This window comes from Diorhabda sublineata, chromosome 1, assembly GCF_026230105.1.
Source record: "Diorhabda sublineata isolate icDioSubl1.1 chromosome 1, icDioSubl1.1, whole genome shotgun sequence".
Lineage (NCBI taxonomy): Eukaryota > Metazoa > Arthropoda > Insecta > Coleoptera > Chrysomelidae > Diorhabda > Diorhabda sublineata.
This window is the reverse complement of record NC_079474.1, coordinates 15,620,237-15,635,515: the sequence shown is the minus strand read 5'-3', so window position 1 is coordinate 15,635,515 and position 15,279 is coordinate 15,620,237. Positions and strand designations below refer to the sequence as shown.

At 32.1% G+C, this 15,279-nt stretch overlaps 2 protein-coding genes across 5 annotated transcripts in view; both read left to right on the top strand.

Annotated features, from left to right (window-relative positions):
* Positions 1-11,458, top strand: part of LOC130452425 (serine/threonine-protein phosphatase 4 regulatory subunit 1-like) — a 115,772-nt gene extending 104,314 nt beyond the window's left edge. For 2 of the 4 annotated variants that reach the window (XM_056791703.1, XM_056791704.1), the window contains 8 exons: positions 4,023-4,193; positions 5,139-5,425; positions 5,483-6,071; positions 8,501-8,591; positions 8,649-9,008; positions 9,871-10,124; positions 10,635-10,905; positions 11,141-11,432. In XM_056791703.1, the coding sequence (XP_056647681.1) occupies positions 4,023-4,193; positions 5,139-5,425; positions 5,483-6,071; positions 8,501-8,591; positions 8,649-9,008; positions 9,871-10,124; positions 10,635-10,905; positions 11,141-11,247 (2,130 nt within the window). In that variant the 3' untranslated portion in view covers positions 11,248-11,432. Of the gene's footprint in view, positions 1-4,022; positions 4,194-5,138; positions 5,426-5,482; positions 6,072-8,500; positions 8,592-8,648; positions 9,009-9,870; positions 10,125-10,634; positions 10,906-11,140 lie in introns of all 4 variants that reach the window. The other 2 variants (XM_056791701.1, XM_056791702.1) reach the window with 2 other exon arrangements.
* Positions 11,459-12,628: 1,170 nt separating this feature from the next.
* LOC130441160 (cell growth-regulating nucleolar protein) lies at positions 12,629-14,877 on the top strand. The gene is made up of 3 exons (XM_056774722.1): positions 12,629-12,878; positions 13,575-13,803; positions 13,930-14,877. The coding sequence occupies exons 1-3, from the start codon at positions 12,754-12,756 to the stop codon at positions 14,785-14,787; spliced, it is 1,212 nt and encodes a 403-aa protein (XP_056630700.1). The 5' UTR covers positions 12,629-12,753; the 3' UTR covers positions 14,788-14,877.
* Positions 14,878-15,279: the final 402 nt, after the last annotated feature.

The following is a 15,279-nucleotide window of genomic DNA, read 5'->3' as shown; positions in this document are numbered from 1 at the left end:
CTCTCCTAGCCCAAAGAATAATAAGAGACGCCCAGATGGTGCTTACAACTTTACGCCCAATTGTTTTCTTTTTGTACCCAGTCAGGTCTAAAAATCACCCGCAAAGTTATCAACGCGTTTCGGATCAATTTTAGAGTTATGTGATATGCTCAACCAATGAATGTACTCCAAACATTGAGAAATTACAAAAAAATGTCTTGAACATTTTTTGTTAATTTGATCTTCTCAGCTAGATTTCGGTCTCTTTTTTTCTATTGGTATCTACTTTATAATTATTTTCAACGAATCGCCTTAGTTTATATCCAACCCATCTTAGTCTTGGTATTTTTGCATTTTTAATATAAAATAATTCAAAATTTTCAAAACAAAATTGCATATGTTGCATAATACCCAAAAGAAAATCTATGAAAATGGTTAGGTTAGTTAATTATTATAATTAAAACTATTTTTAAGTTTTCCAGGTAAAAATTCTGTCATGTAGTAATGAAGTGCCGCGCCGCTCATCAAGTGGTTGTGAAACGGATATTCGACTCGTATCACAGCCAGCTTTGATGAGCGATGCAACATTTATAACACAATCAGATTCGAAGTTATGTTCCGGTTTCTGTTTGTCCTGGGGGGCACACTGGTTGTTGTATGCTTTCGCTCATCAACTGGATGTGAAATGTTTTTTCATTTTCATATCACAGCCAGCTTTGATGAGCGTAAGAGTGCAATTTTTACAACGTATGAAGATCGAGAAGAATTATCAACATTATTATCGTATATGTGAGTTGATTATTATGTAAACATTGTTTTTCGTTTTTTTTTTGTAATTAACCAAATAAAACTATGATTCATGTTGAACTGTTACTTTATATGTGGGTCAATTTTGAAATAAGGACCGATTGCGCGCCTTGTCATTATACTTCTACATTACAACTCACTGCCGGTGTAAACTTGAGCTACTTGTGTCTATGTCAACTTGCAATCACCTGCAGACTGTTGAAGCTCAGTTATAAATGACCCTAGGGCACTAATCTTTTAATGAACGCTTATCGCTACCTATAATCGCAATCAAAAAATAGTTTTATTAATTAAAGTACTCATTTATTTTAAATTATTCTATTTTGTAACATCTGTCCATTTATTTTTTATAGAGGCAACTTCTAAAAAAAGATTTTCGTCGATTTATGGCAATCTAGAGATTTCAAGAATTCAAAGGTTCCTGATGTAAGTCTTATATATAAAGCAGACTTAAGTCAGTCAACAGTTTAGATTATACCTTTTTAGACATCGCCAAGGTATCTGATAAAGTCTGGTATAATGGACTACTGTATAAAATAAGGAAAGATCACCCGCATAACCTCCTGTCAGTCCGTTGTACTAGACTTTATCATATACCTGGGCGATATCTAGAAAGGTATCTGTACAGTATTTTATATTCTTCTATATTCAGTTCTGGTATTCATTATGCCATCAAATTGTTAACTCACTTACGACTGCTAGACTCTCTAGATTAGAAATCCTTTTTTAGAAGTTGCTTCTATAAAAAAACAGATGTTACAAAAAATACTCGGAGCTCCCGCGGAATTTTAGCTTTAATAATATATTAGAACAGAACAGGGAAAGTTCATAAATACACTCGTGAGCAAAAAAATCGACGCGGTCAAAAAATCTGTAGCTTTCATTCTTTTTCTGATTTTAGCATACTGAGTTATTTTTTTTTATATTTAGTATCCCCTCCCTTGGTCCTAATAACAGTTACCAATCGTTTTATAATGGATCGAATAAGTTTCTTTACAAATCTTGTTCTATGCTATCCCATTCTTCAATGAGCGCCGTTTTGTCATCCGATTTCGAGACTTCCTCAAGATTTCTAGCCTGGACTTCATCACATAAATGCTCGCTAGGATTTAAATCCGGACTACGCACTGGCCAATCCATACGGATTGATACGACGCTCCACCGCCAGTTTCAATGAAAACCAGCTCGGTTTTCGCTTCAATTGTAATGTCCGCCCAAACCATCCGGGAACCTCCTCCAAAAGCCAAAAGTTTTATTTTACGTACACTGCTCGAATCTTTCTTCAGGTCTTCTGTAGACACGACCTGTTTTTATTTATGTCAGGTTGAAAGAGCACTTAGCTCATTTAAACTATGAACTATTATGTAAAAATGTATTCATCAGTTAATTGTTTGATGCAATTGAAAGTGTTGAGCTTTTTAAATAATTAATAGTTTAATGGGAACAAAGGGTAAGTATATATGGGTAGGTCAAGTTAATAGTCTCTAAAAACAATAACTTTGTTTTTGAAACGCTCAGACATTATGTCTAATATTAATTTTTTATCACACCTGTCACATTTTTCATTAATGATTGGAGAAATTTACATTTTATATAAAAATTTGGAAAATATTCGTGCTTAATCTCCGAAACCATCTGATGTATCCTTGAGGTATTCTCTGAAAAGTGTGTTGGTATTAAACACCCCACTATTATACCGTTAACTGAATTGAAATATTCATATTGAACACACTATAACAACAGTCAAAGTTACACTGTTAGACTAATCGCAAAAGTTGATTTTCAATCTCTGAAGACGATCATTTGGTTATCGAAACGCGCGTCATACAATGATGTGACAGTATAAACGTCCTATGTCAAAATAATACGTAGAAAACTTTTAATTACATTACACGGCATTAACTGAAGTCTATAGATTGAATAAAAATAGTCAACCAAAACATTCACGCATAGTGCACGTGATCAGGGTCGAAAACGCCAGGACCTTCGTATTATTTTGCGGTTTTACACATTAGATTAATTATATGAATTATAAATAATTATTACAAAAATATACAATATGAACGTAAAGTTTTGAATGGGCCAAAATATGGGACGCATTCGTTTAAATATTTTTATTCATATATTGCATCTTATTGCTAACAGCGAATGCAGAAATCGAATATTAATATTGAAAGTCTACAGTTTTTACCTCGATAAACTCATTTTCTTATTCCCCATCGGTTGAAATTGAGCTTGAACACTCGAAATCCCGAAATATTTGCAGTTTTGGAAATAACGTCATCATTTTTATAAATATTCACAATCATTTTCTTTCCGCTAGCATTAAACGAAGCTTTTTGGTAATTTCAACAATCTGTTACGATGTTCGGGGTACTCACGTTCTGATCAAGCACTGATCATTGTTTTTGTGTGTCTACAATCATTTTTTTTTCGCTAGCATTAAAACGAAGCTTTTTACTTATGTCAACAATCTGTTACGATGCCGTTCCCGTAGTACACATGATCTAACAGTTTCTTCAGCGATGCGGCGCTTGCCTTCCCACGCTGTTTTTTATTTGTGGTATATTATGGTGTCACTAATTTGTACAATAACGATGCAACGCCGCGTTTCGCCCGGGGTATTCACGCACTGATCATTGTTTTGGTTTACTATTTTTTTTTTTTTTTTGATAAATAGACTTACTCAAAATTCGGGTGTAAACAAAACGTATATCGTTTTGGTATTATTCTACCTTTTTCATCTCAAGCCACATTTTTAATTAATTTAGTCTACTAGAAATGTAAAAAATTGGGTTATCGAGGTGTTTTTTTTGTGAATAACTTTACTATTAACGAATCTCGTCTCTAAATTGTATCCCCCATTAATTAAGCCCAACTCGTATGTTTTTCAGCTCATCTTCATCAATATTTTTCTGACACTCATTTAGTAGTGGTTTTACGTGATCTGTTTTGTGCTTTTCATTGTAAGATGTTTATAAAAGACAATTTTTTATAACATGTACGACTATTTTACAAAATGGAGTTGATTTTGATACTCAAAGCTGATCTTTCAGTACGAACTTAACAGTTTAACATGAATATTTAAAAGATAAAATATAAAACATAAATCAAAAATTAATTTAGAGCTAAAGTTAGCATCGTTTCAAATAGTTTGGCTTATATTTCACAAATCGCAATAATATGGAAGAACATCACACTTTTCACCCCATATTTTTATTTGGTTTTTTTTTCAGTTAATGAGCAAATTGGCACCGTTACTTGGTCGGGATGTCACCGAACGAGTATTCCTCGGCCGTTTCGCCGAATTATGTTCCAGTTCGAAGTCTTATATACGTAAAGTATGCGCCGCGTATTTTGGACACTTTTGCGCGGTCGTCAGTAGAGAATCCGTTGAAAAAATTTTGGTAAGTACAAGAAACAATATGGTCATTTTGATAGGTTCACTAGACTAGCTGATTATTCCGTTGAATTATTTTTTTCTGCATAAAACTTGAATATATGTCTATTAACTTTTAAACTCAAATTTCGTGATGTAAGTAAAAATTTTTTCTTATTGTATTAAAAATTACTAACACATTTGGGCTCTTCAAAAGCTCATACTATTTTGAACTTTGTTATTTGTTTTGTCCTTTCAGACTATTATGATTTACGTAAATTACACATTTTTGGGCACTACACAAAAAATGTAAGAAAGGGTTGCTGAAGTTAAAAATTTGCAGCAACTCTGAATACTATTTACAAGTCTATTAGCACAGCATTATTTGATAAATATTTTCTTTGACTGATGGACTTAGTTAATCCAATTCTTTTAACATTTCCCCCCTTCTAACATTTTAAATTAATATATAATTTGTCGTATACTGTTTTTTTAGTGTAAAGTTTCCAAAAGTGCAGTTGGCATAGTTGCAGTCATCATTCAAAGATCCCCTCAAATTTTCAACCCCTTCCCAAAATGTTTCAAAAACATCAAGTATCTCGTAGTGATTGTAACGCTGTTAACATAGGACAAACATAACAGAATTTAGAAAATGGATTAAAAAATCAACAATTCAAGAAATCTCGAAACTAAAACTGTCAAAGCTACTCATTTTATCAGGCAAAAAGGAAAAACTACTTTTTGTGATTGAAAATATCCAATCCTGCTCCTTGCGCTATCTTCTAATCACCAGTGAAACGCATTTTGATCTAGCGAAAGATCTTCATTGACCCACGGTCACTGTCATTCTAACATAGGACAAACATGACAGAATTTAAAAAAAGGATTAAAAAATCATAAATTCCAGAAATTTTTATTTTGATGTTCACGTTGTAGGTGATTTATTGATTGATATAATTATGTTTTGTTTTAGTTGCCCCAATATTTAACATTGTGTGTAGATGAAACCTGGTTGGTGAGAAAATCTTGCGCATATGTAGTTACGTATGTGTCGTGTGCTTGTACGTACACCACGAGAACAACGAAATTGGCCCCTGCTTTTGCTGTTTTACTCCAAGACGATTGTCGATGGGTTAGAGTATCGGCTTTCCAATCATTGGGACATTTCATATCGACTTTTGCTAATCCGCCCATCACAATGATGGAATATAATAGTAACGGAGACTTGGTTTTGATTGATGGAGCAGGCAGGGAATATTTGTAAGTAAAATTTTTCAACGAAAATATATGAAATTAATCGACGATTTTTCTTTTTAGCGTTCCTACACTCACCATGACTGAACGAGTGGCTTTACTTAGTACGGAGAAATTCAATTTTTTCGCATACTACGACGATTACGATGTAGACACTGAGGAGCTAATCGCGAATGGATCAGACGTTACTGCAGGAGATTCGAACGAGTTGCAAGAAACTAAAAGCGGCGATAATTATATCGAAAATTTAATAAACATAAAAGATATTTTAGAAGAACCAAATAATGTGATATCGTCTAAAACAGAATGTGATACTAGTGAAATTATTAACAAAGAGTTAAAAGATGATAAACAAAATATTAAACTATGTGTAAATAATACGGATATAAATATAGAAAATAGTAAAAATTTAAATAGTAATGATAAAGAACTGTGTCAATTAAATTCGAATGTCTGTAAAGAAGAAAATAAAGACATACGCGACAACGACATTAAGGTAAATATCAATAATAACGGTACGATACAAGATGATTTGCATTTATTTTACTCACACAATTATTGGTATATAAGTCCCGAGTTGCCTTTAGATCCGAACATAGTTACCGCTGGAGATTATAGTATATTAGTTGCCGATGGTACTGGAGATGCTCGAGTAAGTATCATTATTTATATTTTAATCGCACCTTTTAAAATTCGTTTGCATACATTTTTAAATTATTTTGTTAGAGGCGATCGGATAAGAAAATTTCAACTTATGAGAAAAATAATTCACTCACATTTGAATAATTACCGGACAATGACCGATGTAATCGCTAGAAATAGCGAAACGTATGCTTAAAGTGTTTCTCCAATATCGCATGAAGCTCTGGTACAAAATATGATGCTTCCGCCCCTTTTGGCAAGCCTACCTGCTTCCTCATTACCTGGTATACCCTGCTTGCTGGTGCTTAGGATTTATTTTCACTCCTACGTTAACTTGGACTTGCATTCTGGACCTTCAAGACCGCTTGGCTATCAAAAAGAATATAAATGCGTCTTTTTATCCAAAAATGTCCAATCCTGCTTCTTGCGCTATCGTCTAATCACAAGTGAAACGCATTTTTATCTGGCGAAAGATCTTTATTGACCCATAGTCACTGATGTTCTGACATAATAATTTCCTATTTACAATTAGGCAACACTGCAAGAATGTGACCCAGACAGAGATACAACCTCTTGTGTCTATTATCTTTCCGCTAGGATCTGTTAATCATATAGTTAAGTGGAATAAAGTGTTCCTTATTTCACCCTCCAATAACGTATCGTTTCGTATTACCTAATTTTTGTCGGACAGCATATACACGGATACTGGGCTAGAAATAGCGCCGAATAAAATTAAAAGGAAACGTAGATTAGGAATAACTTCAGACCGGAACCAGGGAATTTCGAAGCAACTTTTGACATTACATCGTTATTCTAATGTGGTTGAATTAAATTAATTATTATTACTCAGTTGATTGTACATTATTAAGAAATTTGTGAATGTTATCGGTTTGAAAAAGTTGTAATTGTTTTAAAGGGATGAGTTTTTTAAAGTACAAATCGCTACGATCTGCTTTTCTCATTCGCGTAAGCTTCTCAGTGTAGCTAATTTATTTTGGTTCAGCACAATATCCCATATTTTGAAATATTTTTGCTACCGTAAGTATTTCGAAGTTTTATAGGTGTATTTTGACGTTGATATTGTGAACGTTTTTTTTTTAATTCATTTTTTTTTCATTTGTCACTGTATTAATTGAGATGCTATTTTTTGTGCAACTAATTGAAGGGAATATTTTGGTCTAGAAGCCTTGAAACTAACTTTTTAAGAATATAAAAAAAAGTAAAAAAAGGTCGGTTAAGTGGGGGCTACAAAAAAACGGTGCACCCCTGATTCCCACGATTCCAGCCCTTGTAGTGATCTGGAACTAAAAAATTGCAAAATTTTTAATCTGTAAAAGAAATATCAATTTTTTTTCTTCCTTCCCTTTTTTGGTCTTTTTAAATCCAAAGCAGACGCGTTAGATACAGGTTTAAACTTTGAAAATATACAAAAAAATCGATTTTTTCAAATTTCAAGATCAGAATATCCCCATAAGGCTGTGTATGTTTAGCTTTACGTTGACAATACCAATCAAATTAGTTTATTTCTTTAATTGTGTTTAATGAAACAATACAATTTCATACATTATTCGAAAACACATTTCTTTCGATTCCAAAATATTTAGCAGTCACTTTGTCACTCCATTTTATAACGAAAGTTTCCTATAAACAAGTATGTCATTAATGAGATACAGGGTGTTAAATTATTTGTAATGTAGGGTTCTTGTCGTCTAGGGTATTATTTAAAATGAAATAGTCAATAGGCTGGATAAAAAGTTAATATAAAAAAAAGTTAACGATATAAATATCAAATTAAAAGAAACAAAAATGGAAATATTAGACTTCTAGGGGATGTTTGTATTTTGACTGGAAGTGTACATTTTGAACATAATGCTATAAGATGTACTATTGTTCCTTTATGTTTAACACATATTGTTGCTTCTAATCAAATGATAATAACCCTGTATTTCATTAACTACAACACTCCTACTCTTAAAGCCCTCCAAATATCCATTACTATCAGAAAAATGATTAACAATCGGCTTACTCCTAAATTCCAGAGCACTTTTAATCATTTGGTATATTTCTTCTAGCTATTTTATCCATGTTAAATAATTTTTTTTGCCCATAAACTGATAATACATTTCCTTATTATTTTGAATAATTCTATAGACTTGATTTCGGCGCAGTTTGTCGGATGACTTTCCACTATGGTGTTCCAATAATAACTCATAAAAGGATGTTCAAGAAGAAATTATCGAAAATTAAATAAAATTCCCATAACAGAGGTATTTCAATGAGTATTTAAACCAGGTTTCACTGTAATTCAGGATGAGTTTTTTTGAATTTATAAATTTTGTTCTAATCCATATGCATTCCACCACAGGTGTACCGAATCACATTCCTTTTTACTCATAATACATACCAACGGGATTGTATAATAGTTTTTTTTCTTTTCAGGTTACTTCACAAAATAATTCAACTTTGAACAATACGACCGATAACAACAATTCAACTATATCATTGGAAGATATAGACGAACAGAATAAAGGTAAACATTTTAATTTTTATTAAGTACCATATTTATTAATCACAATAATAATTTTAGGTCAGGAATCTAAAGATACCGCTGTAAATGAAGAACCAGAACAAACAATAGTTCCTCAAATTTTAATAGACCGTTTTATATCAATGACATACCCGATATTATCGCTTAACGTCGAAGATGAAGTGGCTTACTATTGCGCGCAATTTTTACCAGCAGTAGTTTTAACATTGGGTCGTTCTAATTGGCACTTGCTCAAAGATACCGTATTTTCTTTAGCCGGGAACATGCAATATAAAGTTAGAAGGACAGTAGCTAGTAGCCTACACGAATTGGCCATCATTCTAGGACCTGAAATTGCCACCAACAGTTTAACTCAATTGTTCGAAGGTTTCCTCAAAGATCTTGATGAAGTAAGAATAGGTGAGGAATCTCTTCAGCTTTTACAATTGAATAACAACAAAACAATCATGAACCCCTAGATATCATAACACCAAACCTACCAATTGTACCACCCAAATTCCCGATTTAGTATTAATTCGGGTCGTGACCTATATTTTTCTGATTTCTTTTTTTCCTATATCTCGTTAGCTGATAGTTCAAGTCGCTACGCTTCTTTCCTGTCCAGTCCCTCGCACTCTTTATAAGTCCGTAGGTCCATCATCACGCCTTCTTTGACGCTGCACGTGTCTTTGTTTCTACAACGATAAATCCTCTATCAGAAGATCTATTTTGATCGCGTCGGTAATGACCTGAATTATCAACCAGTTTGGATTCGCTTCAGCAGCTCTTATTATCACTTCATGGTATATTCAATAAAATCTGCAGTTCCTTGATTGTTCGTGTGGTAATTACGGCCACCCTATTACATTAGGAAGAGCCCTGTGGGTATCTTTATGCTCGCATGTAGAGATGTATTAGAAGAAAATGGAATAAAATAATTAGAACTGAAAATCAGAACATAGTTATTTGAGATGGCCGATGGGGAACACAAAAGAGGGCTGGATGAAGACAGATGATGAATTTGAGATTAAACAATGGAGGACAAGTTGAATGCATGGAACATGTTTAGAGAATATGTAAATATCTGATGACAAAAATGCTGCAGAGAAAACGAGGAAGGTCATAAAAAATATTCGGATCTGGAAAGAAAAAAATGAAAACATAAAAGAATTTGAAATTGCAAACTGTTCATTGCCATTCTTACCCTTTGTAACAATGTCCAAAATTTCATAATTTATTCTTACTAATATGTGCGATATTCAAAATATTTTTTATAAATTAGGTATATTGAGACATCTAGCGGCATTTTTGAAATTGATCGATGCGCCTAAAAGGAATACATATCTTCCGAGGTTTTCGGAGTTCTTACAGACCGACAACGAATGGAACTGGAGATTTAGGGAGAAATTAGCTAACCAATTATTAAAAGCAATGGATTTGTTCAAGCCGAAAGATGTTGCGAAGCATATTTTCGGAATTTCCATGGATTTGTTAAGTGATAAAGTTGCGGCTGTCAGACAGGCAGCTTTAGCATTAGTAAGTATTATCAAGAAACATTCGATATGTAATTAAAAAATAGGATGAATTACTTTATTAAAAACAAAACGATAATTTTAATTAAACTCTTATCTACCTAACTATCCTTGGTTGGCAAGTATTTGTCCTAACGTGGTATATAGGCTTTATAGGTTATGTCAGAGGTTCCAAACTTAACCCATGGCTCCCTTTCAGTACAAACATGGCATGGCGGCGCACCTTAATTAATTTACCCATTTTGCATTACATAACATTTTTAATTTATCTCATAGTTAATTGTTAATATATTATAACATAGCAAACATATTAAAAAAGATTGTTGCTACTTTTATAACAACACACAATTCAAGATTTCTAACATTTTTCACAGATTGGTCAGTTTAGGAACCACTGGGTTATGTACTTTTTTGTTAGCTTTCTCGTTATGCTTTCATCATTGAAATAGATGCAAGCGATTGCTGCTATAAAAATTATTTCTCCGTATATTTGAAGTAATTTTGTTTTTTCTAGGTCGTAAAATTGATATCGTATACATCGTCTGAGCTAAACTTAACGTCAAATTTATTAATGAAGTTAGTTGAAAATTTTGCTCATTCGAAAAAATGGAAACGTAGACAGACGTTCTGTTTATTGTGTATAGAATTGTTGAAAGAAGATGCCTTAGATTATGAGTTATTCATATCAGAAGTGATGCCCCATTTGCTAGATTTGAGTTGGGACCCAGTGGCCAATATTCGTTTAGTCGTTGCCAGATGCATATCTAAATATATTTATAAAAATGGTGAGTTTTTTCTATTGTTTAAATACAGTATCATCTCGAATTAACAAGAAGTTGAGTATTGAGTCAAAAAAAAGTTTTTAGTTTGTTAATTGCCACTCTGGCTTCTTTATTATATGTTCAACATCTACTACAGAATCGGTATCATCACCGTAATTTCGTCATCTTCTTCTTAACCGGCGCTACGCAAATGATTTTAATAAGACTCGATTTTAGATTCTTCTCTATTTGTTTTTAGAAAAATTTATAGAAGCTTCCAGAAACGATTACGAGGGTATCGAAGCTGTCTTAAGAAGACTTCAAGCAGATAAAGATTGTGATGTACGTCAATGCGCAGAAATTTAATAAAAACTTATATATATTTTGTTGTAAAATAGGTTAACAACCAATTGTTTCTCAGTGGCCTAAAGATTTAGATTCATCTTTTAATTATTAGACTTAATATTTCATTTCTGTATGTTTGTTCATTAGATTATTTTGTATATTTTGTTGTACTTTTTTATTATGTGTAATATATGTATGAATTTTCAAAAAATATATTTGTCTAAATTCTTGATTGTTTTAATTTTATAACAAACATCTCATTCTTTGGCATGGCATCCATTTTTGGGATAAATTTCATTGACTATCTTGAAAAAGGAAAAACCATCAGCGGCGAATATTATGCAACGTTTAAGCGAAGAAATCAAGCAAAATCGACCACATTTGGCCAAGAAGAAGAAGACAATTGCTAGTTCATGCACCCTATTCGCCAGTTTTAGCCCCCTCGGATTATTTTCTGGTCGCCGACTAGAAAAAATGAATAGAATCAGTAAAAACTGACTTATCCAGTTAGTTCATGAAATGATACATTTTCTAGTAACTAATTTTTCAATTCTCGTGAGTAATTAGAAGAGATTTTCTTTAAAATCGCGTGTAATTACAACCTCAATTCAAATTTTGAATAGAATAAAATAACTAAGTTGAAATTTTTGGTACCGTTTGGCGATATTCATACTGAACACACAATTAAACTGTCTGAGGCACATCAGTCTTTGAAGACGATAACTTGGTTATCTGAGGTTAACCAAAACCAGTTTTATACTTAATTTTTCCACCAATAAACCTTCTCTCGCTAAAATTAATTCCAGCAGGACATCCTCCTTGGCGGAATGTCCAAGAAGTTGGCCATTGGCCATCTAGCAATTTTAATGCTTTCAAATGCATCCAACAATTTATTATCGGATACATTTTTTAACAATTTTATATTATTAATATTTGTCATGATTATGATTTTAAATGAGCTATGTGCTCTTTAAACCGGACAATAACGGATCTCTTAGTCTGCCCAATATTCTTCTCGTCACAATTACAGCTGGCCAGAACAATATGGAGTCTTATGAAAGTACACAAATTGACTTTTTAAATGCTTATTTGCAATTATTTCGTAATAAAGCTGGATAAAAATATGTAACCTCTGAAAGTATTATACTGAGTTAATTTTATTTTATATACACAAAACACATAAGTACAAACAACTTTTTAACATTGATCAGCAATGAGACGTCGAAAAAAACCTGAAAACTCTTTCAAGATTCGAGGCAAATAAATATTTTCAGTGTGTTTAAAAATTCAAATGGCTGAGTGCGAACTGAGTAGTGAGATCGAAATAAAGTGGATTGCCGAAAGATACCGAACACTCAGAGTCATCAGATATCATCATATTCGAACGCAGTAAATCTGTCACAGTACATAAAATCTGTCATTTGTGTAAATTGTGTTTGTCGGAATGGTAAATAAGAGTAGGGGAAATAGTGTGCATATTTATACTTAAAATTTTATATATAAATTTCTTTATATATTTATATAAGAATGGTTGTATTTACTTGCAATCATTGCGGTGAAAGTTTACGTAAGCAGGGAATTGAAAAACACTACAGCTTTGTATGTCGAAATGTAAAATCAGTAACATGTGTGGACTGCTTTAAAGATTTTAGGTTAGTTTTTCCACTATCGTATTTTAGTATTGGGAGGTTTATCTAATAGCAGTAAAATGTTTAATTGTAGTTTCCACAGTAATTTAATGGAAATATTTTATTTCTCAATTGTCCCTTAACATAATATAGTTTCTTCCAAAATGCACAATTTGAGCATCCAATGGAGCATGTGGGTGCGCAAAAATATAACGTATGTTTAAAATTGCTGTTTTTGAAATTGGGCGTCAAATATGGTCGCGTTTTCCACGTGCTTCTTAAGCACAAGATACATAATTGGGCTTCACGAGTTTAAAAATTGGGATTTGAGGTTATGTAGGAATTTATTTAGATTTATACTCTCATTTTTGAAAGTGAATAACAACGAAACTGCTCAAAAAAATTCTCTTACATTAATGAGTGCCAAAACAAGTTCAGAATATGCTTTATTAATATAATTAAAAGTATATTTGCAATGTACTTCTGTAGTATTCATATTTTGTAATCAATTAATCGAGTACCTTGTATTTCGGATACGGCAACAAATAATTTCTCATCTTCTAAAATTTGCAACTTGACATAAAGCTCACCGAAATTTGTTCCAATTTATTCTTGTGTGCTAAGCTTATACGCGTCGATCCCATAGGTTTCGTGCATAAAGTGCTTAATAAATTGAAAAGCAGCTTATATATATATATATTCGTTTTTTTATAATTATAGAGAAGAAGAATATGTTGCTCACACTAAATGTTTAACAGAAGAAGAGCGATATGCTGCTAAGGGCTCTTTACCCAATGGAGTAGTAAAAAAAGGTGAATTGAAACAAGAATCATGGGTAGATATGGTAAAATCAATTCTCAAAGACGATAAATTAACTGCGCCCCAAAGAAGTTTGCTGAGCACTATTTCTTCCTACAATAACATTCCTCGAAAAAAGCCGAAATTTTTGGTATGCTACCTAATATTTTAAACTGAATAATATGTTGAGAAAAATTTTAATGTGTATAATTGATTGGAGTGATATTACAAGAGTATTATAAGAGATTTAGATTTTAGATTTGAATATTTTTTTTAGAATTTTATTAGGAGTTCATCTGGGGGTAGAGTGAATATGAAAGTAGTTGAAGATGTATGGAATATTATAGAAAGTTACAAAATCAATAAAGGGAAACAGCAACAAGATTCTAAGAAAAGAAAAAATTTTGAAAATACTCTTAACAATGATACTAACACCCATTCACAAAAAAAGAAAAAGAAATTAGAAGAACCCAATGGATTGAATCATTCAAATAATATAAACGACACTGATGTACATCAGTCAAAAAAGAAAATTAGGAAAAACAATGATCAACAACAGGAGATTAATTTAGAGGAGACCCAAAAAGGGGAAGTTAATAAAGAAGCCAATGGAATAGATGATAATTCAAATAACATACTTGACATTAGTAATACTGAAGTGCATCACTCTAAAAAGAAAAAGAAGAAAAACAAACATCAAAACCAGGAAATTGATTCGGTTGAGTACCAAAAAGGAGAAGTTGATATAAAAGAAGAAATAGAAAACAATGATATGGATAATTCAAGTAAAGTAACTGAGCTGGATCAATCAAAAAAGACAAAAAACAAACATAAACATGAGGAAATAAATTCAATGGAGTCACAAGTAGAAAAAAATGATACTCTAGTAGAAACATCTACAGAGGATTTGAAATCAACCGGAAAGTTTGATTATCAAGCTCAAATAATTCGAATTTTAGAAAAGAAAACACGGATTTCACTAAATAAACTTCAAAAAAAGGTAATTAATGCACATCTAAAACATTCGGGTGAAGTTGAAACTAATCCAAAAATTATAAAACGATTTAATAAGAACCTGAAAAAAATTTCTAATATTGAAATTATAGATAACTGTGTTTCATTTAAAACAAACTGACTCAATAATTTGTGTAGATCGAAAGTGAAATTTTTAGAACTAGTTATTAGTGTAATTAAATTTGGAATAAAATAAACATTATTGACAATATTGTCTTTTTTTTCTGTATTTACTGGAATCCTTTTATCCTTCGGGAGTCCATTGAAGCGGAAATACCTCGTCAAGATTCTTATTAGTATTCTTATATTATTTTTGCTTACATTAATGCCTTTAATGGATTTTCTTTCGTTATAGTTTCCCAGGAGTATCTCAACCCCTGTAGCTTGTTCCAGTAACCTTAATTTTCCATATCTACCTTCTTTTCCAGTATTTTTTCTATTGTTCTGTACCTTATTCAATTAAAGGTTCAAGTCTTCTTGATTTGTCGGTCTTTACTTTAACAAGTCCTTTTACTCTGGTGTGTTCCGAAACCCATTGGACACAGAGATAAGAATATAAACGGAGGTTCAAAAACAGGGAGACATTTATAAAAGAGGATAAAATCAAATACAA